The 27777-nt window shown below is 37.7% G+C and overlaps 1 protein-coding gene across 1 annotated transcript in view; it reads right to left on the bottom strand.

Moving 5' to 3' along the window:
* Window positions 1-27777, bottom strand: part of LOC144445286 (uncharacterized) — an 89052-nt gene that overhangs the window by 40948 nt on the left and 20327 nt on the right. Inside the window, exons 7-16 of the mRNA XM_078134828.1 lie at window positions 26698-26793; window positions 25712-25894; window positions 24196-24447; window positions 20537-20773; window positions 18529-19722; window positions 17956-18138; window positions 8600-8863; window positions 6356-6592; window positions 4011-5693; window positions 1014-1493 (exon numbers count right to left, since the gene is read on the bottom strand). Of these exons, the coding sequence (XP_077990954.1) occupies window positions 1014-1493; window positions 4011-5693; window positions 6356-6592; window positions 8600-8863; window positions 17956-18138; window positions 18529-19722; window positions 20537-20773; window positions 24196-24447; window positions 25712-25894; window positions 26698-26793 (4809 nt within the window). The remainder of the gene's footprint in view (window positions 1-1013; window positions 1494-4010; window positions 5694-6355; window positions 6593-8599; window positions 8864-17955; window positions 18139-18528; window positions 19723-20536; window positions 20774-24195; window positions 24448-25711; window positions 25895-26697; window positions 26794-27777) is intronic.

Below are 27777 nucleotides of genomic sequence, written 5' to 3'. Positions count from 1 at the left end.
CAAAAAAGATGAATTTATATATATTTGAGATAAAAAAACAAAACCAAGTTTGCAGTTCTGAGTGACTCAAGTGTTGCTTGAAAAAATGTTTTCTACTTGAATTATATAAAATTTGATGTTTTAATTTGTTTTTATTAGAAACAAAATCCAGTGAATTTTGGCTTTTGTCAGTTTAAGCCCTGAGTGTGCAATTAGTGCACAATAACAAAAATGTTAGCATTAAAACAAATACACTTCCGACAAAAGTAAAGTTAAGAAAATTTCTGAAATATGTAACAGTATATCATAGATGTAAGAAATGTGAAAATACTGGCAGAAGCCCCTAGCCTCTTTTATCTTGTTACTCAAAAAACACATTTTGTGCTTCCAGCATATTATGCCTTTGGCTTCCTTAACACGGTGCACATGTTCTGCATGCATGGTTATCACCCGTAGAGTTCAAAGGTCGAATTACCTCCCATGATGCAATATTACCTAGGCATGTGACCTGCCATCTGCAATGTCATTGAATGATTTTGAAAGAAACAATTCGCCCACCATTTTATATATTTGGTGCATGCAGTTGTTACTTGCAGAAAATTGCGATCTTTTTAGGTCAATTGTTGAAAACTTCAGGGATTCTACTGCTGCAGTTGACAGTGTTTTCGCTACAGCAAAGTACGCGGAAACGTTACAAAATCAGTGTTGTTACATACGGTAACTTTGTGATCGCAGATATTAGTGCTCTCAAAACAGATACCACAAGATCAGTATTGAATCAAAACTTTAGTAACCCCTGATCTTTCATACGATTGCCTGAGCATGACAATATGGTAGTTTGGGAGAAAACGGCGACGATCGTTGGTCGAGTCGATATCTGTCCGAAAACAGTCTGTCCGAAAACTACGACAGTAGTACAAGTAGTAATGTACAAGTACATTATTCTTTAAGTACACTAAATATCAAGAAGACTATATATTTCAGCTTGGACAGTTGCACAGAGCTGTATACATTATATTCCACTGGTAACATACCTTTTTCATCTCTGCGAGTAACAGTGACCTTGTTTGCACCAAAGCGTTTGATCATAGCATCTTGGAATTTTTGACAGGTAATGTCAGAGTAGTCAGCTAATCGAATCTCCTTGAGTGATTGTGTAGCATTATCTCTACAGTAACCATCTATGGCTTCGATAATAGTTTGTGTACAGAGATCAAGAGGAAATCCAGATGCTCCTGAGCTAATGGCGGGAACAGCAACTGAAGTATGTCCCATTCTTTCCACCATCTTCAGGCTGTTCCGTACAACATCTGCCAGCAGTCTTTCTTCTTGTGATTTTCTTTCACCATATGTATCAAGTTTTTGGCTATAATGTTTATTCCATGTGGGTCCAACTGTATGAATAATCACCTTGCAAGGAAGATTTCCTGGTCCAGTGTAGACTGCCTGGCCTTTAGATAATCTTCCCCCTTTTTTGATCAGGTCATCACTCTCCTGCTGTATATTTGGACCACCTACAAAAAAGTATGAAAACAAATAAAACCTTGCAAATTAAGAACAATACAATAATACCTCCGTGAAAGGTATGGATATGATTGACACATTAAGTTACAAACACAAAGTACAATGTAATTTACACAATTCATTTATGAGTGGCTTGCCTTTATAATTAAAGAATGTTCAACATCTGAATGCATATTTTTTATAATTATTAGAGCCTGGAAATGTATATGTTGCATGGATTTCACCGTGAGCTACCACATTTAAATATATACTGTCATTTATCCATATTTTAGTATCTGACAAAACACCAGATAATGAAGGATACACAAATGTAACAGATATAGCTTTTTTATTGTATAACCAAACTGTTAGCCTGTTTACACCACTGTCTGTGATTTGCTTCACTCTCTCACTGTTTGCAAGTGTTTGTAACCACTCCCACAATGGGAGTTATCAGTATGCCTGCTTGTAGATATTTACATAATATTTGCAATATGTAAATAATATCGCTCTTGTGCTTATCTCACCATGTGTACATTTACATATTGACTACATTTGAATAGAGTCTACCATGGGCATCATGGAATAATAAAGCTAAGATTATGGATATTTATAATCGCATAACAAAACATGAATAAAGAAAATGAAAAAATACTACTAGTACTATACTGCATGTGATATAAATTGAAGTGTGCGATGTATTATTACGTATTCGTAAACAACGTATATCCGTGAAAGGTGTGAAGTGATCCTTTGATGTAACAGTTTTCAGATTCAACGAAAATATCAACACAAATACTTGAAAAACCCGAAAACTTAGTCTTTCTCACTGTAGAACAACAACATTTTGTCCCTGTATAGTACTGTAGCTTACTGGTTTACCTTACATCGACGTTGGTGGTGCACTTTCAAAACGAAGCGCTAGCGCGTGCAGAAGATCAATTGATATCCGTTGCTAGGAAGGACGTGGAAGCGATCACCCATATTCATATGATAGAGTGTGGAGAAGATGATGAGTGAGCGCGTCTGTGCCCTCAGCAACCAATTGAAACAATGTACCATCCGACACTCTTGAGCTACATATTGACATATATATTTCTCAAACTTACACATCATATGCATGACACCACAGACAATTAATTACACATAAATCTACCACTACAATAAGAAAAGACAGGGTTTTGAAAATTCATATTGACATTTTTGTTATTTTAGATATTCCCAATCTTAACTTTATTTTGCCATGATGCCCATGGTTAAACTAGGCTGAACATATGCTAAAACTCCTCATATTGTCACCAATTAGTTCAAATGTATAATCTTCAAACCACATTAATCAGTCATCGTTGATAGCATTCCAGATGGTTATTTTTAGTGAGACAGTGAATCAAAATCACAGATCATGATGTAAACACTCTACTAAACTTCCACCTGGAGCTTTAATAACGAGACGAAGACAGTTCATATGTCATAGGTTGGAAGTATTTGGTCAAACGATCAACATTTACAATGGTAGTGGGATCTGCTGTACTGGATTCAGGTTATCAGATGAAATATTTGGTTGTAAACAAAGCACACTTGCTTTATATTACAACTGCACTGTACAATATCTTACCCACAACTCTCTCTGATTGGTATGCTTGGAGGTTCCTTATTTTATAACTTTTTCAATAATCCATACTTTTCAACATTTTAAGCATAGAAATTAAGTTTAATTAATATGTAGCAAAAGTACGATTAGGAATCAAAAATAAAATTCTAAATTTTGTACAAAAATGAACTAACAACTAAATTAAGCATGTGCTGTGAATAAAACACTTTTCACTGTCAAAGTGTCAATAACTTGGGTAGTCAGTGTGTGTGATGAGTTTTAGTATGTAAATTTCTTTTGTCATACCTATTCAAATAAATCTATATCTTTGGCAAAGTCATAACAGGTGCATATATTTTCCTTAGTTTCGTCGCAAATATTCTGCATGTCTTTCAAGAAAATCTGCTGACAAATTCCTAAAATTGCTACTCCTTCTACAATAAATCACTGATACCAGAACCGATGAAAATGGGTATTCAGAAATTCATCAGTGGCAATTCTACGATTGCCAAATGGAAAAAATGTTTTTACAAAACCCTATACACTGGTGAGATTTGTCTGACTTGAAGGAGATGATGTCCAACACTACAAATCAGAGAGAGTTGTGGGTAAAATGTTGTACAGTGAACTGTTGCTCTCTTTCAATGTAGATGCTGAACTGCTTCTCTTACTCTGTTACAGCATTATCGAACCTCTCTTTTACGGCAGCTAAAATTGTGGTCCTGTCTATGCTTGCTCTTTCTGACCTTACTGATCCTGCAGTACTGCACAAGGCCCTTGTGATTGCTGTTGACGAACCTTAAACATCCTCTTAAAGTATATTTTGATATTCTCCCATCTGGGCAAAGCAATTGCTGTTTCAGGACAAATAAATGGGTGATAACAATAACTATTTATAGAATAACGTGAGTGTAGAATAAAACATTATGTCATATACCTGCATCTGAAATAGCTTTTGCAAGTCCTCCAGGTGAATGGTCAAGTTTTGGATTTGCCGAATTCACGATAGCATCAACATGCATCTTAGTCAAGTCTCCTTTACCAACAATAATCCTTCTTCCATCAGGTAGGCTATGGAAGCATAGAATGTCATAGTCTGATGGATCGTTCAAATCTATCCTGCAATTATGATTTCTCTCAACCACACTCAAGAAGTTCTGTCCCTTTTCTTCTTGAAAAAATCTTGCCATGCCAGGTTTTTCCACTAAGTACGGATGGCCATGAACATCATCTAATAGCTGCTGCAGTAGGTGATCACCCTCTTTCACATCATCTTCAGTTCCTTTAATGACAATAACTGTGGATGTTCCTTTCGGATATTTCACAATTTGTAAAGGCACTCGTTTACCTTGCTTCTCTATTCTGTCAATGTCAGATTTTCTGACGTCAAAGATGTATCGAGCCTTACCATTTTCCATCTTTACTGAATGTTCTATAATGGTGTTTAATTTGATGAAGTCTTGAAGTTCTCCAACGACAGTTGAGACAGATTCATCAAATCCACTCACAGTCACAGACGGGTTACCATGTTGATGAACCTGACCAATACGGACAAGATGCATCTCCTCTTCTTGTGAGATCAAATCATTCCATTCTTTCATTTGGAGAACTGGTGAACATTGTGGTTGTATCGGAATGCGCTCTTCACGAACACGACGCTGTATCACTTCAGTAGCTACTTTTAGATCATTTTTATCAACAGCAGAACAAATAATTTCTTCTTCTCCTACGAAGTAAGTTGCCTGGATCTGTCTTTTCTTGAAAAGTTCGTGGAATTGACTTGAAACTGCTGAAGACTTCAAGAAGTAATGGAGAGATTTTGTAGGTGCTTTATATGTTGTCCTGGGCGTTTTATCGACAGTTTCAAACATCAAACATTTGGCTGTCATGACATCATTTGGAAGACCTTCAAACTTCACCTGGTGTGACTTTGCAACAACTTTCACTTTTAAGTCTGGGAACTGTTCTTCTGCTGTTCTAGGAAACTTGGTCATCTGTAGCTGTTTTATTTTCAATTCATCTAACTTTACACTATCTTCAACGCTTCGCTTAGCTCGCTGCATTTTATTTTCAATATCTTTCACTAAGATTTCAAGTTTACTCTGCACCATTTTCACATCCTCTGATTTCCCAGTCACAATGAATGCTGAAGACATCTCATCTTCTTGTACATCAACATTTTCCATCTCCCATCCACTCTTTTGGCTGATGACTTGAAGCCAGATACCTTCCAACACTGGTACTTCTACAGTTTTGAAATTCCTCAGATAACCGTACACAGCATCTTTCACAGAATTGGTCCAATCTTTGACTACCTGGTACCGGTTCTTCATGAGTTTGGGAATGTCTGGAATAACTAATAGAGTGTCACCTTTCCCTTCGTGAGACCATTCCATTTGAGCATATGCCGCTGCTGTCGTCTGTTTCATATCAGATGCAAGATCCTCTTTTGACATGATGAACTTCATGATGTTTACATCCACATCAATAGTAGTTGAATCTGGTATCCTAGCTGTAGGTTCCTCTCTACTAACTACATGACCAAGGTTGTATATAAATGGCTGCACCTCCACAACAGCTTTGTTGATTTTATGTGTTCTTCTTAATACTTGATCAACAACTATAAATAAATACACCAGTAAATACAAATGAACATTATCATTCTTTTTACAATGCAAATACTATTAAACTGATTATGAGATGTAATGATCTCTTTTTTCTTTAGCAAGATAGCAAGATTGTAACTGTACATGACAATTTAACAATGGTATCTTGCTAGATCTTAAATGTAAGGTAGTAACTGGTTATTCACATTACAGCTGACAGAACCCCATAACGTGCAAGTGCAAGTGTGGCATACACTGGGTATTTGCATGAATGCTTGCAGTGTTCTCTGCGGCCATACTTCACTAGCATAATGCGTGAAAGTGTAGCTGAAAACACTACAAGCACGAGTGCAAATACACCCCCCCCCCCCCGAGTACCCACACTGGAACTCACGTAGCATGGGGTTCTGTTATTATTACAAATGTTTATCTGAAATGAAAAAATTACGCAAAAAATCATAAAAATCATATAGTTGCATGCAGGTTTGCAATAATGTTTCAGTATTACACTGCCGCACAAATACACCACTGGTATGTGCACACACCCAGTGCAAATAATCTTTGGTACATATGTTCTAATGATTGGTCTTGCCGCACAAATAAACCACTGGTATGTGTACACACCCAGTGCAAGTAATCTTTGGTACATTTGTAATAATGTTTGGTCTTGTTTTACCTGTGTAGTCTTCAAAATAAACCAGAGCTGTATTTGTCTCCACATTCATTTCCAATTCCCGGATTTCACCACCACCACTTCTCTTCGTGCTTTCAAAGTATAACGCAACAGTGTCTTCAGAAACATTTAAGGGTAGGTTGGTCACCAGGATACAGTTAGTATGGTGAACAGGTTCAATGGCTAGCTTTGCATTGGATAGCTTCCTCTTGGAAATGTATCTTTTAATGCTCTCAAAATCTGCATGTTTTAAGGAAGAAGATGAGCAAACATTATAAAATAATCACCAAGATGTTTCTAACAACATAATGTTTTTTACTCAAATTATAACAACACTATATTTGGTTATAAAAATGTATATTAAAACAATTGTATACATACAAACAGTCATATGGCCAACTGTAAAAATGGTAATTTCCAAGAATAAACCTGTCATCTTAGTTAACCCTTAAGATGCCATAGACCTCTCATGCCAAAGACTCCCTAGGCCAAGGATTTCTTTCACTAAAGAGTAGGATCTTACCTACTCTACAATTATCAACTTTAATTTGAAAGGAATAATAAAGAATACAATCAATTCTATGTTCACTATGTCCACCCACTGACAAATGAATGTCAATTTACCCAGGTACTAGGTGAGCATTAAACAGCTTGGGGAACCCAGAAGGGACCTATTTGCATCTACAACTTTCAACAGTATAGTGTGTAGAAACATAACCCGTTACAAACATGGAAAATACACACATGATGGATTTATAGCTGTTAGCACAGCATGCTAGACTACACCGAGACATATCATTTAATATTAATGTTTTTATAGCCTCTTGACATACATAATGAACAACTCGCCAGTATAGAGCATTGAGTTGACTTGCATAAAGTGAGCTTCAAGCAGAGACATTTTAGGTAAAGTCAACAAGATAACTGGCACAAAACAACAGCAAATTAAGAAGTAACATTTCAAAGATCTTATGTAATCAGTAAACTTTGTGAAGGAAGTCACTGTTGAGATTAGGGAAAGATTTCACTGTAGTCAAATACATTTGATTGCAGTGAAATCTTTCCCTAAATGTTGCATCTTAATTTTTGTGAAAATTAAAATGAACGGTGTATATTTCTGATCACGGATTGTTTCGTCTAGTGCACGAAACAGCATGAATACTGGGATATAGGAGTCTAATTGTGTCATCTTTCTGACACAAATACAACCAAAATAAAAAGGGCGATAGAAAGGGGGGGGGGGTTACAACGTCTGTATACTATTACAAAATGAGGCCCGTGCCCAGCACACATGTGTAGCCTTTAAACTATGATCCAATAATGCCTTGGTCCAAGTCTGTGACTAACAACAGTACAGTTTGCCACTGACAATGTCACACAGTCAAAATGTTTCCATCAGAATTGGTGATCGAAATAAAATTTGACAATGCATGGTCACGGCTAACAGTACCTTAACATTCATTCTAAATCTAACAACTATCTCAAGAGGCTATAAAACCGTTTCTATCAAACCAGATGTCTCCTGTGTTTATAGCATGCTGTGCCAAGTGCTATTAATCCAATTCATTGTGTACTTTTGCTGTCTATAGTGGGTTCTGTTTGTACACCCTATGCTGTCTGAAGTTGTATATTCTGACACAGCGTTGTAAAGGATATGTATAATATCTTTAATTATCAAAAGGGAAAGCGAGACAATAACGTTTATTACTGTATGATCATATCTGGAATGAGCAAGAAAATAATTGAAATGTTTGAACTTGAAACTAGCAGGTTATTTCCTCGAACTGTGTAACCATTATACATGTATAACCGGTATGCTGTGTGAAAGAAGTAACGAGTGTGAAATGTATGGACCAGGATAAACATTGGAAGTGTATATATTGCTGATTTGGTGTAAGTATACCATGATTGTGATGGTAGTAACTCAGCTACCCCTATCATCAATAAATTACAAAATTAATTTGATATAATGTTATTTTTTCAGTATTGTATAATTCAACAAAGTTCCACATGTTGTCAAAACAGTATTTTCTTGAAAGCATGTATGATTGCAATCCACTAGAAAGTCAATTACTACCACCAGATAAATGTGTCACTCAAGTCACAAGTGGAATGTATGCTTCTTCATATATATAAATCATGTACATGATGTACTGTCATAATTTATCAGTTTGATAGTCATCTGTGCATTATAGAACATTACCTACATATATAGTCTGTCTAGTAGAATATAAAATCATGAAATACCTTGTATCTCTTCACTATATTTTACCATAACTGTTCCAGGTCCTTCACCAAAGAAAAGTTCAGGAGTTTCTTTTTCAATACCAGTACAGTTCTCTAAATATAACTCAAGAGTTTCTCTGCTGGTTCTATCTGTCAAACCTCTTAACAGAAAACTTGTCCCATCTCTGGGTAGATTAGGTTTCTTTTTTTTCTTCGCTGGTTCTTTTACTGTGAGAATAGCACCCTGTATGACATGCTTCGTTTGCCTTAGAACTCTTTCACAAACTAAAAAGTAAATGGAAAGTAGATGGAAACTTAACATTTTACTTCACTGTTTGAAATCAAAGACTGATATCAGCTGTTACAAAAAATGATTTCCAGATGCTCTTTAGAATTTTAGTCTGTTTATGATGCTGTCAAGATGCATCTATGGCGTAGAATGCCTACCAATATTCGAAAATGACATACTGCAATGATTACATGCAATACTGCAATGACTACATGCAATACTGCGATGACTACATGCAATGACTACATGCAATACTGCGATGACTACATGCAATGACAACATGCAATATTGCGATGACTACATGCAGTATTGCGATGATTACATGCAATACTGCGATGACTACATGCAATACTGCGATGACTACATGCAATGACTACATGCAATACTGCAATGACTACATGCAATATTGCGATGACTACATGCAATACTGCAATGACCACATGCAATACTGCGATGACTACATGCAATGACTACATGCAATACTGCAATGACTACATGCAATATTGCGATGACTACATGCAATACTGCAATGACTACATGCAATACTGCGATGACTACATGCAATGACTACATGCAATACTGCAATGACTACATGCAATATTGCGATGACTACATGCAATACTGCGATGACTACATGCAATACTATGATAACTACATGCAATGACTACATGCAATACTGCGATGACTACATGCAATACTATGATGACTACATGCAATGACTACATGCAATACTGCAATGACTACATGCAATATTGCGATGACTACATGCAATACTGCGATGACTACATGCAATACTATGATAACTACATGCAATGACTACATGCAATACTGCAATGACTACATGCAATACTGCGATAACCTGTTCTTGTGTTTTTCAAACCAGTTTATTTTTCTGTAATTGTTCTTAAATTCCTTGCCATCTTACATTTTTTTGTTATTCTGAGCAGCAGCGAACAAATTTGCTTGGCCAATTAGGAGATATCTTGTCATTTATTCCTGAAGTGGCTATTGTTTGCAATTGCACTACATATACAAAAAAACTACATGCAATATTGCGATGACTACATGCAATACTGCGATGACTACATGCAATGACTACATGCAATACTGCGATGCGAGATGCATGATATGCGGCAATTTTGTAATGATGTTATGCCATTAGTAGATTATTCAATGACAACATGCAATACTGCGATGTGAGATAATGACATGATATGCGGTGACTTTTTGTCGAATTGCAATGCATTAATGCAAGTATTAATATGAAGCAAGCTAGGGAGTACATACTAACCCTACCCACAATAATGCACAAGACATGTACTGCTACTCGAGTACCAGTCATGAGCGCTGTGTGTATCTTCGTCAACTCCTGAGTTAGTCCTGCTTGCAGACGGTGCACGGGTCTAGATTCCTGACATGACCCTCAAAGAAGGGACGACTGACTCTGTATGCAAGCAGGACTACTCCTGTGTCTGCTCCAGTCATGAGCATTAACAGTTCTGTCATGCGCTGTCGTGTGGAAGTAAATGTGAATGTGAGAGTTGGGTTTAGCAATATACATTGCGGTTGATCACATATTTACTTTCTGTATCATCAAGGACTCAAATCATCATTCAATGATTTGTTGGTCCACACCCACCCCAGCCCCACTCATACGTCATCGGTCATTGACCGTAAAACTTAAAGAGAGACAGGGACAGGGAATTTCCTATATTTTGTTTACATGTATTTAAGTATTCTGATTAAATAAATAAAGTGTATCCTCTGTTTATGCTGTATTTTTATGGTGGCCTTTATGTATGTTTTTGCGTTCAATGTTTAGGGAAATTCAGAAATTGGGGAGAGAGAGAGAGAGAGAGAGAGAGAGAGAGAGAGAGAGAGAGAGAGAGAGAGAGAGAGAGAGAGAGAGAGAGAGAGAGAGAGAGAGAGAGAGAGAGAGAGAGAGAGAGAGAGAGGTCAGCGCATGTTGTCTAAACTGGTGCGATGATCGACGCAATCATTTTTTTCAAACCTGTCACTTAGCCTACTATTTTGTTCTTTTTATTTAGCACTTCAGAGCAAGTGTGTATGGTCTTCACTGAAGTAGGGAGGGTTATTTTTCTTTTTTTGTGTGTGTTTTCCCCTCAGATCTGCAGACTGCATGGGCAGAAGAAACACGAACAAAAAAGACCGACGTGAGGCCAAGGGTATTTAAGTGATGCTCACGCTGATCATAAACAATAAAACAGTTGTTGGACCTAATCTAACATTTTCACCCCCCCCCCCCCCGTAAGCTTTCGTACATATCTTCATTAATCTAACTTTTCAACTTACTTACCTTTGACAGCATACCAGTGGGCGCCATTAGTGACTCCATCATCTTTTTGTTATAAAATTTACAACAAATATCTGTGTGTTCAGGTTTTCACATTGGAATTTTACATTTGTTCTATAATTAGTTTATACTGATGGCCTATATGTCTTTTCAGTACTACTAACAGTAATCGGATTGCAACGATGAAATCCGATTACTTTTACTGTCAGACTTCAATAAACATTGGAAGCTATCTGTAAATATTTTGTAGATACACCTTAAATGTAAACACCTGCACATCAAATCTTGCTATAATAGGAGAAACTGGATGTCACTCTATGAAAGTTACCATGTGTATCGTGAAATATTGGCTGTATACTTATGGCTCACAGTATATATGTGTACGATGCATGGTAAAATATCAATACAGTAAATCACAAAATAACCAGTCATGTTTGACCACATCAGTTTAATAAACACCTCTTCTACAACTATATTTGTAGCCAACGACATACGTGCACTTGGTCGGCCATGTTTGTTCTGGATCCCAACTAAGTCGTTCCTATTGTTCTTTTCACATTTTGTGCTTATTTTTATCGCTTCTTTTTTATTGTTCATCATTTCATTTTGACAGCTGTGCCTTTTTGTTGTTGTTACTTTTATAACCATGCTTCCAAATCAGAAGAAGGGGACTTGTGGTCATTGTTTTCACACTGAAGACGGCCACAAATTATGTCCCTCTTGTAGGAAGTGTTCTCGTAATTCACTCTGCAAGACAGTGTGTGGTTTATGGGGAGACGGGCATTGGAATGAGTTCTCTCGCCCATGCGAACCACGTAAACAAAAACTGAAGCAGGGGAAGCGGGCCCACTCTGTTCAAAGCTCTGATTCAGCAAATGTATCAGGTAAGTCTAGTGTTGTTATACCCGCACCAGACCACCCTTTTCAGGGTGAAGTATTGACTCCAGTGGTGTCCGATGATGTTAGCTTAGAACGGCCTTCACCGCACGGGGCTATTCAGGCTTCGGCCTCAACCGATAACAGTCGTCTACTTTTGGGTACGAATGAAGAGTGTCCTCCGTTTTCAGGCAGCCCCTCTCACTCAAAACCTATCTCTCGTTCTCCGTCACTGACCCCTCACTACAGCGGTCGACCTCAGGAAGCGTTTATCCATGAGGACGTTAACTCAGACCGTCCCTCGAGCCATCCATATACCGTTTATGGGTCAGTCAACAGGTCACCGACCATGCCATCATTCATTCTAGAATCTTTGGGGCGGTCTTTTACCGGAAGTACAGAGACGCAACTCCCGGTCTACTGACAATCAGTCACATGATCAGTCACCTGATCCTAGGCCAGTACAATGGCTTCCTACGGGTTCTATGCCATATCCAATCAATGTAATGGGCTATACTCATGGCGAGCCGTCCACAGATTTGGATTCCAGAACAAATCCTTATTCTTGGACAGCTTTTGGGCAGCCTTCAGGGTTTTGGCCAACACCAAATTTCTGGTCACCTTTTTGTTACCCTGCCTCCACTGATACCCACCAACCTAGGGGTTCTTGGGCAGGTGGTAGTGATAGGTCGTGGTCACCTCGTAACCACCGCCCTCACACTGAGTGCGAGTTACAGCGCCCTCACTCTCCTTCACCGTGCCTCCACCGCTCGCACAATTCACCGAGATGGGAGGTTCGTGATCATACTCAGTCACTGAGACGTACTACCAGACTGTGCAACCCAATGAGGGAGGAGCATTCCCCCTCGTATTCCCCCGGACGCTTCTGTCGCTTACAGGGTTAACACCTTGGGTCAAACTGGAGATGTGACCCGGATGAGGTCTCCATCACAGCACTAGAAGATCAAGAGGCTCCTTGGCGACATTGATCATTCAGATGAGGACCAGTCAGGAATCCTGCCTACCGAGTCAGAGGGGGGGAGTTTAGTCAATGTGTTCAATGGGTTTATCAACAGTTCCCTGACAAGTGTTCTCATTCTACGCCAACAAATTCAGTCCAATCGGGGACTGGTTTGGCACTAGAGGGACAGCTTGAACCATCCAAATATCAGCAAGCAACACTCCCACTTTTGGCTACGGTCTCTTCGATACAGAATAAAGTGTCTTCAGGAGTATGTGGCAAAGGTCCTGGTCATCCACCTTTGCAAATGAATAAGTACCTGTGGTTCCGCTACCCAGGGAGAGCATACCGCACCCAAACGACTGATAAAAGCACCAACTTTCCAATATTGGACACTGATGCTGATGCCGTTGATGAGGATCGTAATGGTTTTAAGAGTACGTCCATTGACAATAAACACTTGTCTTATCTTCATATTTTTTTCACCCATTGATTGGTTTCTAGCCACTGTAGTATCGGAGATGAAGTCATCCAATCCCGATACACAGAAAACTTTCCGCTTAATGCAGATAATTAACATGGCACAAAGTCATGTAACCGAGCAGATTACGAGGTCTCGTGCTGCTTTATTACACCTTCAGAGGGATGCATTCCTACGGCGTAGTTCAGTTGTTTTATCAACAGAGTTAAAACAAGAAGTATGGCCTGCACCGATTGATGCGCCTTCCTTGTTTGCCAGTACCTTGACTTCCATGGCCAGCCGGGCCAGTGAAGCAAAGCAGTGGAAGCGTTTAATTTTTGACACGCCTCGTATGAAACCTCACACTAGTTTCAGCCAGTCAACTCCCCAGAATAAGTCTCTGGCAACCTCTACCCCTGGAACTTCCAGAGAGGAAGGAGTAGACAACCAGCAAGGGGTTGCGGTAGAGGCTGACCCCAGATGTCCATGACCAGTAAGGACTGCAAACCAGGCCCACCCACAGGCTGAGGGTCGGGTGGGTTTGCTCAGCACTCCTGACTACTCCGGTGTATCCTCCTGCATCTCCTACACTCCCTCAGCCAAGTGAGGGCCCGGTGGGGGGCACCTACATTCCTTCGCCAGCAAATGGAAACTGGTTACCGACGATTCCTGGGTTCTCTCCACGGTAAGAGAGGGATATCGTCTTAGACGTCTAGAGTTCAAACGTCACCCTTCGCTTTCAGCTTCTCCTCTTGTCACATCGCTGCCAGACAACACACAGAAGCAAGAGGCTCTAATAGAAGCTATTCAAACACTGATCAACAAAAGTGTTGTCAGACAAGTCGACTTCTCCACTGCGGGCCCAGGGTTTTACAGTCATCTCTTCTTGGTGCCCCAAAAGTCAGGAGGGTGGTGCCCAATATTGAACTTAACAGCACTAAACTGCTTTCTCATCATGCCCAAGTTCAAGATGGAAATGAAGCGACATATCCTCGCCGCAGTACAACCTGGAGAATGGATGGCATCAATCGATGCAAAGGACGCATAGTTTCACATTCCGATTCACGAATCTTTTCATCATTTCCTATGCTTTGGATCAGATTTTCAAGTTCATAGCTCTGCCTTTCAGCCTTGCAACCACCCCCAGGTTTTCACATGCATTGCACTAGCACCAGTCGCATGGCTATATCAATGGGGCGTTCTGTTGCACCCGTATCTCGACGATTGGCTAATTCGTTCTATGATACAGGAGGACTTAGTCCATCAAGTTCGAGAAACCTTATCCATTATAATCCGGTTAGGTTTCCTCCCCAGCTAGGAGAAGTCACAGTTAGTTCCCACACAAGACACCAACGTTGTAGGCATGCATTTCATTACCAGTCAGGGCATTGTCTGCCCTCCTCAGGAGAGGGTGGAAAAACTCATTCTTCCCAGGCACTCCATTCAGGCAAAGGTTTTACTTTCCATTCTAGGGCTGATGAATTCTCTAATAAACATAACCCCTTGGGCCCGTTTACGCATGCACCCTATACAGCTATACCTTTTGGCGTTTTGGCACCCATCATTATACCCACTGTCTTCCTTCATTCTGGTACGCCCGTCCCTCCACTTCCATCTGCTGTGGTGGGTAGACGAGAATAATTTGTTGGTAGGGAGGTCCCTAGTGTATCAGAAAAGGACCTCTCCCTGTTTACCGACATGTCAAAAGACGGACGAGGAGCCCAATGCAATTGCCAGGTGGCATGGTATCCAGCCAGTGGGAGACAGCAGTCAGCCAGCATCACATAAACTGTCTAGAACTCAAGACTGTGTTTCTAACCGTAGAACAGTTTGTGACTCTGGTATCGAATCGACAAGTTCCACTCCACTCCAAAAACATGACAGTGGTAGCATATGTAAACAAAATGGGGGTCACAACGTCACCACATCTTTTCTACCTGCTTTGGGACATAATGCTTTGGTGCAAAGAGAGGGACATAACACTAAGAGCACGTCATCTCCCGGGCAGATTGAATGGGATTGCCAATGCCCTTTCTCGGCATAAACGTATTTGGCCCACAGAGTGGGAGATTCCTTAAGAGGTGGCCAATCAGATTTTTGCTCACTGGCGAACCCCCTCATTAGACCTTTTTGCAACTTATCACAACAGAAAACTGCCAATGTTTGTATCCCCAATTCTGGACACAAGGGCAGTGGATGCACTGTCAATTTTGTGGGAGGACATGCACGCATATATGCTTATCCCCCAATAGTAATCCTACCTCTGGTCTTTTGCAAGGTTCAAGAGGAGGATGTGGTGCTCCTCCTAATAGCACCATTGTGACCAAACCGGTTATGGTTTCCATGGCTTCTGTCTCTTCTGATCGATTGTCCAATTTGGCTCCCGGAAAGGACAGATTTTCTAATTCAAGGTCGGAACATCGTTCACCCCAACCCAGAGGTATTATGTCTTCACGCATTCAAATTATCGAAAAATCCCTCATTGAGAAGGGATTTTCTAGCGACTCTGCTGCTGTTATCACCAGGCCTCAGAGGGCCAGTACTCTCGGCACCTATAGCGCCAAATGGGAGCAATTTTGTGATTGGTGCTAGCCAAGGAAGATTGATCCAATCCATATCACTACCAAAGACTTTGCAGACTTCCTGCTAGATCTCTTTAATGTTAAACAGTTTGCAAAAGTTCAATGAAGGATAGACAAATACATTATTTTAGTTGTGGGGGGGGGGGGTGTTGAACCATTTAGTTCTTATCCAACAAAAACGATTTTACCTTTCATGGAATATATTCTATACCCACTAAATATAAATATTTGTAACAAATGTTGTCAAATCGAAAAGTGGCAGAATTTTCGCTACAGTAAATACATGACACTTAAACAACAATGGTTTTGCATTTATAGCACTACATACTACTACATATATATATATAACTTAACACTGAGTTTCTATATATAAATAATATCATGAACCATACAGTTCTAACCCAAATATTTCGAAGAGACTGAGCTCCTCTTCATCGGTGGGTCTCCAGTTCTGTCAAACAAGTCAAGTTCCGTTGCACTTTAAATACTGAAGACAGTAGTTATTGTCATGCAAAATAGTGTTCTTGTCTTGGGGAATGGTATGAATATTACACTCAGCCAGCTGTGGAGTACTGGTGACTACTGGTTGCTATGTTACTGTTTTCTATTGGTGCCATTGGTGAGTGTATCTAGTTTTTTTTATCCATAATGATTCACGTAGTTGACGGTAGGTTTTATCTGGTGTGTAGAGTTTTTCAATTGCTATGATTCTGAAGTGTTTGATTGAGTGAGATGGTCCATTGAAGTGAATTGGTACTGGTTCATATTTATTGTTTTTCCTGATTTGTGATAGGTGATTCTGCATTCGTGTGTATATTGTATCTCCGGTTTCTCCTACATAGGCTATTTTTTCGCAATATGAGCAACGTATTGCATACACCAGGTTTGCTGATTTGCAGTTGATATGGTGTATTATTTTATAATGCTGTGCATTTGGCCCTTGAAATGTGTCTGTCTTCTCCATGTAGGGGCAGATGGCGCATCGTTTGCTCTCACATGGTCTTGATCCAGTTGCTTCTTTAATGAATGCTCTGTGATGCAATTGAAAAACTCTACACACAGATAAAACCTACCGTCAACTACGTGAATCATTATGGATAAAAAAAAACTAGATACACTCACCAATGGCATCAATAGAAAACAGTAACATAGCAACCAGTAGTCACCAGTACTCCACAGCTGGCTGAGTGTAATATTCATACCATTCCTAGACAAGAACACTATTTTGCATGACAATAACCACTGTCTTCAGTATTTAAAGTGCAATGGAACTTGACTTGTTTGACAGAACTGGAGACCCACCGATGAAGAGGAGCTCAGTACAGTCTCTTCGAAATATTTGGGTTAGAACTGTATGGTTCATGATATTATTATATATATATATATATATATATATATATATATATATATATATATATATATATATATATATATATAGTGATTAGAAATGGATTAAACTCTCTTAGATAATTTTCAAATTTAGGCGATTACGTTGGGAGGGGGTCTCAGGTCAAACCAAACGAATTTAGTTTTCATCCTAGATTGAGCAATTGATCTCGCCCCTAACTTTACAATATATTGTACTCACATAATTTAAATATGAAATCAAAAAATATATACTTTAAATTTGAAAATTTCAACTTTTGGACATAAGTAAGTACTTTTTCTTTGTTTACTAGAGATTTAATGATTTGTAAAAAGACTATGAGTTAATAACTTAAAGGCCTGGGTTTCAATCCCAGAATTGCACACAAATGTTACCTTATCAGTGGAGATGCGCGCGATGTAACAATAGAATAGTATCATTCTTTTAATTTAAAATTGTTTATGTTCTTCACACCTAATTTATAACCATACTTCAAACTGGCCAGTAAATAGACAAGCAGGATACTTACTATCTGGAGTTTCGAAAGTTGCAGTGAAAACACCATTGTTCAGATTTGAGTTTGTAAGATTACTTCCACTGGATCTCTTCCTACTTTCAAAGTACAGTTCTAATGTATCTGTACTTGTGTCTGGTTTAAAACCGGTAACCTCTATGGTACAGTTAGGTTCTTCCTCGGAATCATCTTGCATCTCTGATAAAAGCAATAAGAAAAGGAAATAAAGAAAAAGGCATTCTAGACATCAAGATATATATGAAATGTCATTGGTGTTGTAATTTATTTCAAAGGTTCACCTTCAACCATCAACAAAGTGTATTTGGTACCAGTATTGCCTATCTTCACAAAACCTTTCGTAAGAGTTTATATCACTTTACATTGAATAAGAAAGTGTATTGTTTATCATGAAATACATTATATTTCAACCAATATCGTCCATCGTTGTAGCAGCACATACAAATACGCTTTCAAATATAGTTATTATAGGTCAGATCTATCATAACATTCGTACATTTCGTGTGATGTGCAACATTGAAAAATCACTTTGAATGCCTTTTCTGAAGTCAAGGATGTATCGAACTTTACCATTTTCCATCGTCACTGAACTTTTGATGAAATCTTGAAGTTCTCCAACAACAGTTGAGACAGATTCATCAAAACCAGTCACAGTCACAGATGGGTAACTATGTTGGTGAACCTGACCAATATGGACAAGATGCGTCTCCTCTTGTTGTGTGGTCAAATCATTCCATTCTTTCATTTGGAGAACTGGTGCACATTGTGGTTGTATCGGTATGCGCTCTTCACGAACGCTACGCTGTATCACTTCAGTAGCTACTTTTAGATCTTTTGTATCAACAGCAGAACAAATAATTTCTCCTTCTCCTACCAAGTAAGTGGCCTGAATATCTCTTTTCTTGAAAAGTTCATGAAGTTGAGTTGAAACTGCTGAAGACTTCAAGAAGTCATGGAGAGATTTTGTAGGTGCTTTAAATGTGGTACTGGGCGTTTTATCCAAAGTTTCAAACATCAAACATTTAGCTGTCATGACATCATTTGGAAGACCTTCAAACTTCACCTGGTGTGACTTTGCAACAACTTTCACTTTTAAGTCTGGGGACTGTTTTTCTGCTGTTCTAGGAAACTTGATCATCAGTAGCTGCTTTATTTTCAATTCATCTAACTTTGCACTATCTTCAACTCTTCGCTTAGCTCGCGTCATTTCATTTTCAATATCTTTCATTAAGATTTCAAGTCTTCTCTGCACCGTTTTCACATCCTCTGATTTCCCAGTCATAATGATTGCTGGAGACATCTCATCTTCTTGTACATCAACATTTTCCATCTCCCATCCACTCTTTTGGCTGATGACTTGAAGCCAGATACCTTCCAACACTGGTACTTCTACAGTTTTGAAATTCCTCAGATAACTGTACACAGCATCTTTCACAGAATTGGTCCAATCTTTGACTTCCTGGTCCTTGCTCTTCATGTGCTCGGCAATGTCTGGAATAAGCAATACAGTGTCACCTTTCCCTTCGTGGGACCATACCAGTTGAGCAAACGCCGCTTCTGTCGTCTGCTTCAGCTCAAATGCAAGATCCTCCTTTGACATGATGAACTTTATGATGTTTACATTCACATCAAGAGAAGTTGAATCTGGTATCCTAGCTGTAGGTTCCTCTCTACTAACTACATGACCAAGGCATTCTATAAATGGCTGCACCTCCACAACAACTTTGTTGATTTTATGTGTTCTTCTTAATACTTGATCAACAACTATAAATAAATACACCAGTAAATACAAATGTACATTATCATGCTTTTTACAATGCAAATTATGAGATGTCATGATCTCTTTTTTTCAAAAGTTCCTTATAACTTCTAGTCCTATTGTCAAGTTGACTACATAATGCACAGCGAAGAATTTTCTGAAATACTACATTGTCAGACAAATGGAATCTAAGCACAAGTATGTAGTTACTTAGTAAAGAATTTGTAGACGCTGATCAAAGAATATTTGCTTTGTTGACAAATTTGAAAAAGAAAGGAATTCTTCATAATATAGCAAGACTGTAACTGTACATGACAATTTAACAATGGTATCTTGCAAGATCTTAAATGTAAAGAAGTAACTGGTTAATCACATTACACCTGACAGAACCCCATAACGTGCAAGTGCAAGCGTGGCATACACTGGGTATTTGCATGAATGCTTGCAGTGTTCTCTGAGGCCGTACTTCACAAGCATAGCGAGTGAAAGTGCAACACAAAACTCTGTAACTTGCAAGCACACGTGCAATTACCCCTGAGTACCCACACTGGAACTCACGTGGCATGGGGGTTATGTTATTATTATATATGTTTATGTGAAATGGCAAATTTGCCCAACAAAATCAGGTATGCAATAATGTTTCAGTATTTCACTGTCGCACAAATACACCACTGGTATGTGCGCACATCCAGTGCAAGTAATCTTTGGTACATATGTAATAATGTTTGGTCATGCCGCACAAATACACCACTGTTTTGTGCACACATCCAGAGCAAGTAATCATTGGTACATTTGTAATAATGTTTGGTCTTGTTTTACCTGTGTAGTCTTCAAAATAAACCAGAGCTGTATTTGTCTCCACATTCATTTCCAATTCCTGGATTTCACCACCACCACTTCTCTTCGTGCTTTCAAAGTATAACTCAACAGTGTCTTCAGAAACATTTATAGGTAGGTTGGTCACCAGGATACAGTTTGTATGGTAAACAGGTTCAATGGCTAGCTTTGCATTGGATAATTTCCTCTTGGAAATGCATCGTTTTATGTTCTCAAAATCTGCATGTTTTAAGGAAGAATATATGCAAACATTATAAGATAATCACAAAGTTGTTTCAAACAACATAAATTGCTTTGCTCAAATTATAACAACACTATATTTGATTATAAACATGTAAATTAAAACAAATATATATGTATAAATGGACATATGGCAAGCTGTAAGTATGGTAATTTTCAAAACTAAACCTGTCATCTTACTTAACCCTTAAGATGCCATAAACTTTTCATGCCAAAAACTCCCAGGGACGTCTTCTACTACAGAGTAGGATCTTACTTAAAGGTGATTCAAAATGCTCACAATGACTATTGCTATTTTGCTAGACGACATGTTTGTGAAACGTATTCTGGCTTTAAAACTTTAAAAAAGCGTCTGCAAACACCTTAAAATGACCTTTTTTCAGTCAGTTCCCTTCGGATTTACTTCGAGAGTTTTCGGGTATTTCCGGTCCCACCTAGACCACGGGATTTTATGACGTCATAGAGAGACATCGTTAGCACGTGGCCTATGACGAGTGTAGTCAACAGGTGAATAAAACTCAACAGCATTGTGAAAAAATACATTGCCGGTGGTTGTAATAGACATCAGTAAACAAAAACTACAGTCGACATGTCTTATTAACCAACATTTACTGATATTTACTCACATTTCCTGACTAATTGTCAGTGTCTGTAGGTATAAATGCTAAAATATTATGTCCCCATATTATGTAAAAATAAATCAAAACGGCTACACTAGATATACATAAACACTTGTAATGTCGGGTTTTTCACATTCAATGACTTTTATTTATCTGATTTTGTTATCATTTGCGTCGTGACGCGTCGAAGCTGGGTTGACGGCATCTCAAGGACGGCATATTTTAGCCTACTATACATACTCGTACTTGCGTCGCCTTTTATTTCATCGCGAATAAATACGCAAGGTATTAGAATACCGTACCCATGGGAAACTTCAAGAAGGCGTATCAGGACATGCAGTACCACAATATATTTGTTGGTCCTATAGTAGTACACTAATTGATTCGATTTGCTCCAAGCATATGGAATCACGCTCCAAGCCTTGCATGTAAATGGAACTGTGGCCGACCTAATTTTGTTGTCCATATATAAAATGAGAGTGACCTGTAAATGTTTCACAGTTTTCGTTGTGGTCTTGTATTGTCTCATGTTTGGCTTGTGAATGCAAGTTTGCATCTATTATTTTCTACCAGGGCTGTCTAGGGCGTGATACTCTAGTCCGAGTCTGAGACCCATGTAAAACCTCTGAAACTCGCAGTCAGACTGAACAGATGTAGGGCTCATCAACATGTTGGGGACTCGAATTATTGCGTGTTTTTATCACGGTGTACATGATGTGATTATTATATATTTGGTTATCGGTAGGTGGATAGTGTTGTCAAGTTTTGTTTCACGTGCAGTCACCGCGGTCGCAGAAGTATATATACGTAGGATAGTTCTGGGTGTTCCGCCGATCAAAGCTGAAGTAGTGTATGTACGTATGGACTCGGAGAGCACATTCGGGTTGAATTTATCCATGTGTTGAAATAATCCATATTTATTAATTAGATATATTGCAAAAGTCGTACAGAAATAATATCTCTAACGTCAAACCAAACACTGAGAAATTGGACCGAAGCGAACGTGTCTAATATCTAGTTGCAGACTTTCCCGATAACCATGTGCTGGGGTCACGACCTTGATTGCCGACGTCAATATTGTCCAATCATATATAATATCATGAACACATCGCCGTATTTGATTTGTTGGTTTCCTAAACTGTATATTTCGAATACCATGATTCGTTACAACATTCTTCTATTGAATATTAAATAGGCTTGTTGTATGAAGTGATATCGCAACAAGGGAAACCATACAAGTTTTCTTCCAGACGAGTTGCTAAAGTCATATAAATGACAACACGAAACTCACGAAATTTCGTAATTCTTTACAATTTTTATTGCTGATAATATGGGTATTTTAATAGCTAGTATATCTATTCGAGATGAAATATGTTTACTTTGTTACTCGGTAAATGCGCCGTTCAAAAAGCGACATCAGCGAGTACAAGTATAGTAGGCTAAAATATGCCATCGATGTGTCTTGTGTGTTGATGGTATTGTGATGCTTCTTATTAGCAAATGTTAAAACATGAGATAAATAAAAGTCATTGAATGTGAAACACCCGACATTACAAGTGTTTATGTATATCTAGTGTAGCCGTTTTGATTTATTTTTACATAATATGGGGACATAATATTTCAGCATTTATACCTACAGACACTGACAATTAGTCAGGAAATGTGAGTAGATATCAGTAAATGTTGGTTAATAAGACATGTAGACTGTAGTTTTTGTTTACTGATGTCTATTACAACCACCGGCAATGTATTTTTTCACAATGCTGTTGAGTTTTATTCACCTGTTGACTACACTCGTCATAGGCTACGTGCTAACGATGTCTCTCTATGACGTCATAAAATCCCGTGGTCTAGGTGGGACCGGAAATACCCGAAAACTCTCGAAGTAAATCCGAAGGGAACTGACTGAAAAAAGGTCATTTTAAGGTGTTTGCAGACGCTTTTTTAAAGTTTTAAAACCAGTATACATTTCATAAACATGTCTAGCAAAATAGCAATAGTGAATGTGAGCATTTTGAATCACCTTTGATCTACAATTATCAACCTTAACTTGAAAGGAATAATAAAACATACAATCAATCCTTTTCGCCATTGAAAAATGAATATTAATTTACCCTGATATTAGGTAACGACATGAAAATTGGGCTTATGCTAATGGACATTAAAGAGATGTGGCTTGGGAATCCTGAAGGGACTATCTGCATGTATATGCTGACACAGCGTTGTAAAGAATATGTATAATATATTTAATTATAAAACGGGAAAGCTAGACCAAAATGTTTATTATTACGTAGCAAACTGTATGATCTGGAATGAGCAAGAAATTGGTTGAAATGTTTGAACTTGGAACTAGCAGGTTATTTCCTCGAACTGTGTAACCATTATACATGTATAACTGGTATGTTGTGTGAAAGAAGTAACGAGTATGAAATATAAGGACCAGGATAAACATTGGAATTTTTGCTTTGTTTCTATATAGAACAGAATACCTTCAAAGTGAATTTGTTTTTCAGCATTGTATAATTCAACAAAGTTCCACATATTGTCAAAACAGTAATATTCCTGAATGCATCTATTATTGCAATCCACTAAAAAGGGTATTACTAGTACCACCAGATAAATTTGTCGCTCAAGTCAAAAGTGGAATGTATGATCTTTCACATTTAAATCATGTTGTACATAATGTACTGTCGTAATTTATCAGTTTGATAGTCATATGTGCATGATAGAACATTACCTACATATATAGTCTGTCTAGTAGAATATAAAATCATGAAATACCTTGTATCTCTTCACTATATTTTACCATAACTGTTCCAGGTCGTTCACCAAAGAAAAGTTCAGGTATTTCTTTTGTAATACCAGTACAAATCTCCAAAAATAACTGTAGAGTTTCTCTGCTGGTTGTATCTGCCAAACCTCTTAACAGAAAACCTGTCCCATCTCTGGGTAAATTAAGTTTCTTTTTCTTCTTCACTGTGAGAATAGCACCCTGTATGACATGCTCCGTTTGCCTTAGAACGCTTTCACAAACTAAAAGGTTAATGGAAAGTAGATGGAAATTAGATGGAAACTTAACAGTTTACTTTACTACATCAAAGACTGATATCAACTGTCACAAAAATATGATTTCTAGATGCTCTTTAGAATTTTAGTCTGTTTATGGTGCTGTCAAGATACATCGTTAGCCCTCATTATCTCCCCTTGGCTTGCCCTATTATATTTTCAAATGCTTAATGTAGCTACGCCCTCAATCAAAAACCGTTATATTAATTTTACATATTCATATGTAAATAATATGTTAATTATCACATGTCCACTTCATGTGCATGATGCCTGCCTACACTAAGTGGGTCAAGTTCACAGATCATTATTTAAATATTGATAGCAGTGACTTCTGCTGTCTGTGCTCCTTGTCCTTACGGCTATAAGGTTGGCTTTCTATCTAGTGTTCTGAACATCGGCCAGAAATCGAATCTCCTTATCACTCAATGACTAGCACATATAAGTTCAGTTGTCTTTATTCACTGCAATGATACTTCTAGAACATGAAGTATACTTTTGATGTTATGGAACTTCTAGATTTATGGATATTACACTCAACATCCTTTGAAGAATGTTTGTCCGAATGGAATGAAAAGTGATTCTGATTTAGATGAATGGGAAATCATTCCCAGGGGTGGGTTCAATGAAGGATAAACAAATAAATTATTTTAGTTGTGGGGAAGGGGGTGTTGAACCATTTAGTTCCTATCGAACCAAAACGATTTTACTTTTCAGGGAATATATTCTATACCCCTAAATATAAATATTTGTAACAAATGTTGTCCAAAATGGTAGAAATTTCGCTACAGTATATACATGACATTTGAAAAACAATGATTTTGTATTTATATCACTACATACTACTAAATAGTGATTAGAAATTGATTAAGCTCTCTTAGACAATTTTCAATTTTGGGCAATTAAGTTGGGAGGAAGTCTGAGTCTAACCAAAAGAATTTAGTTTTAATCCTAGATTGAGCAATTGATCTCGCCCCTAACTTTACAATATATTGTACTCACATAATTTAAATATGAATAAAAATAAATATATTTACTTTGATAGAGATTTATGATTTGTAAAAAGACTATGGGATATAATAACTCAAAGGCCTGGGTTTCAATCCCAGAATTGCACATAAATGTTACCTTATCAGTGGAGAGGCGATGTAACAATAGAATAGTATCATTCTTTTAATTTAAAATTTATAACATACATCAAACTGGCCTGTAAATAGACAAGCAGGAAACTTACTATCTGGAGTTTCAAAAGTTGCAGTGAAAACACCATTGTTCAGATTTGAGTTTGCAAGAGAACCTCCACTGGACCGCTTCTTATTTTTAAAGTAAAATTCTAATGTATTTGCACTTGTGTCTGGTTTAAAACCTGTCACTTCTATGGTACAGTTAGGTTCTTCCTCTGAATCTTCTTGCATCTCTGATAAAAGCAATATGAAAAGGAAATAAAGAAAAAAGTATTCTAGACATCAAGATATATATGAAATATTGTTTGTGTTGTAATTTTTTTTAAGATTCACCTTCAACTATCAACAAAGTGTATTCGGTACCAGTACTGCCTATATTCACAAAACCTTTCTTAAGAATTTCTATCACTTTACATTGAATAGAAAAATGTATTGGTTATCATGAAATACATTATATTTCAACCAATATCGTCCATCGTTGTAGCAGCACATACAAATACGCTTTCAAATATAGTTATTATAGGTCAGATCTAACATATAACATTCGTACATTTTATGTGATGTGCAACATTGATAAATCACTTTGTATGCCTAAATGCTATTAGTATGTGTATTAATACAATACTTACTACCAAACCAAAGTGACTATAGAGTTTCAAGTCAGATATGTACATGTATGTAGCTAGGGAATCTTACTACCAAACCAGAGTGACTAAACAGTTTGAATTAGGCAGCAGGGTGTTGTTTTTTTACCTCACACACATTTTCTGTAAAAATGCAGACACTCATAGGACAAAGCATACAAAATGATACATTTCATCTTACTTTGAACATAAATCAACAACACTGTCAGATGAAACAAGGAAGATAAATGCTAACATTTCGTATTCTATCAGTGCAAGTATTTTGTTTGTCTAGTAGTCTTTCTGATTTGGTAGTAACATTGTTGCATTTATGAGAAGAGGAAATATACATATTTAAATTTATGTAAATTGTACTATGAAAATGATTAAAAATTGTCCAGTATGGTACTTACCTTCAGTTTTGACCATTGATGGGGTCTCGAATGGCTTCACTGTTAACTTGATACTATTTAATGTATGGTTGCCATGATGAAGAACAGATTGTGCAGCTGGATGTATGGAAAGGTATAATTAGTATATATATGTGCAGCAGAGTTAAAAAATGAGCTAAGATAATTCCCTCCATAGACAAGATTTAATGGACAGAATTATGTTCATATGAAAAACGCTGAAGTAAAGCATTTTCTCTATGTGCAAATATTTGTTTATAACATTCAAAGCAAGTGTAAAAGTATACTGTTTCAATTGGTTTATTCACAAGCCCAGCATGTGGTCTTTTCTGATGTGTTCAATTAGCAATTGAAACGGTGTACTTTAACACTTGATATGGTTGCTATAAACGATTGTGGTACATACAGAAAACGGTTTGCTTTGGTTTTAAACTTGCATATTTTGAATCCAAAGCTGATTTTGCTTCATACTTGGAACTACAGATTGCAGATTACCAGTTCAAGTGCAAGATTGTTCAAAAAATAGTTATAAAAACTGTAGATTTTAATGAAAAAAGCAGTTGAAAAGGTCTTGCGAGATCTTGTGCATGGCATACCCAAATGTATTATGTGTATCCTCCGTTGTAGTGCACTCCAACATGACTCCCATTGGTTAGTCTATTTCCATACAGAGCAACTATAAAGTACCTGTTCACTTTGAATTAAACTGAACAATTTCATAGTTTTCTTTTTATATTTTCATTTCAATGTCATGAAAGAAAATTCTCATGAGAATGTTTTGATAAACTTCCAGGTATAACATGATTTGCATGACACAGAGCATGGACCACTTTTGGGGGAGGGTGGAGTTGATTTGGAAATGCCACTGATCGACAGATTTGAGAATTGTTCAGCATTTTAGGTAGGTGTTTTTTTTTTACATGTTTCAACTGATATTGGTTGGTAGTGATCACCAACATTGTGAACGAAGATTAATAAATCTTAGAAATGAGATGATCTCAATCGCTAGACAACTACATGTAGTCTAGCTAACAAGTACATTGCAATTTTTAGGTTATTCATAGCCTTTGAGGTAATATTTCA

This window comes from Glandiceps talaboti, chromosome 14 (genome assembly GCF_964340395.1).
Source record: "Glandiceps talaboti chromosome 14, keGlaTala1.1, whole genome shotgun sequence".
NCBI lineage: Eukaryota > Metazoa > Hemichordata > Enteropneusta > Spengelidae > Glandiceps > Glandiceps talaboti.
This window is presented reverse-complemented; position numbering and strand designations above follow the sequence as displayed.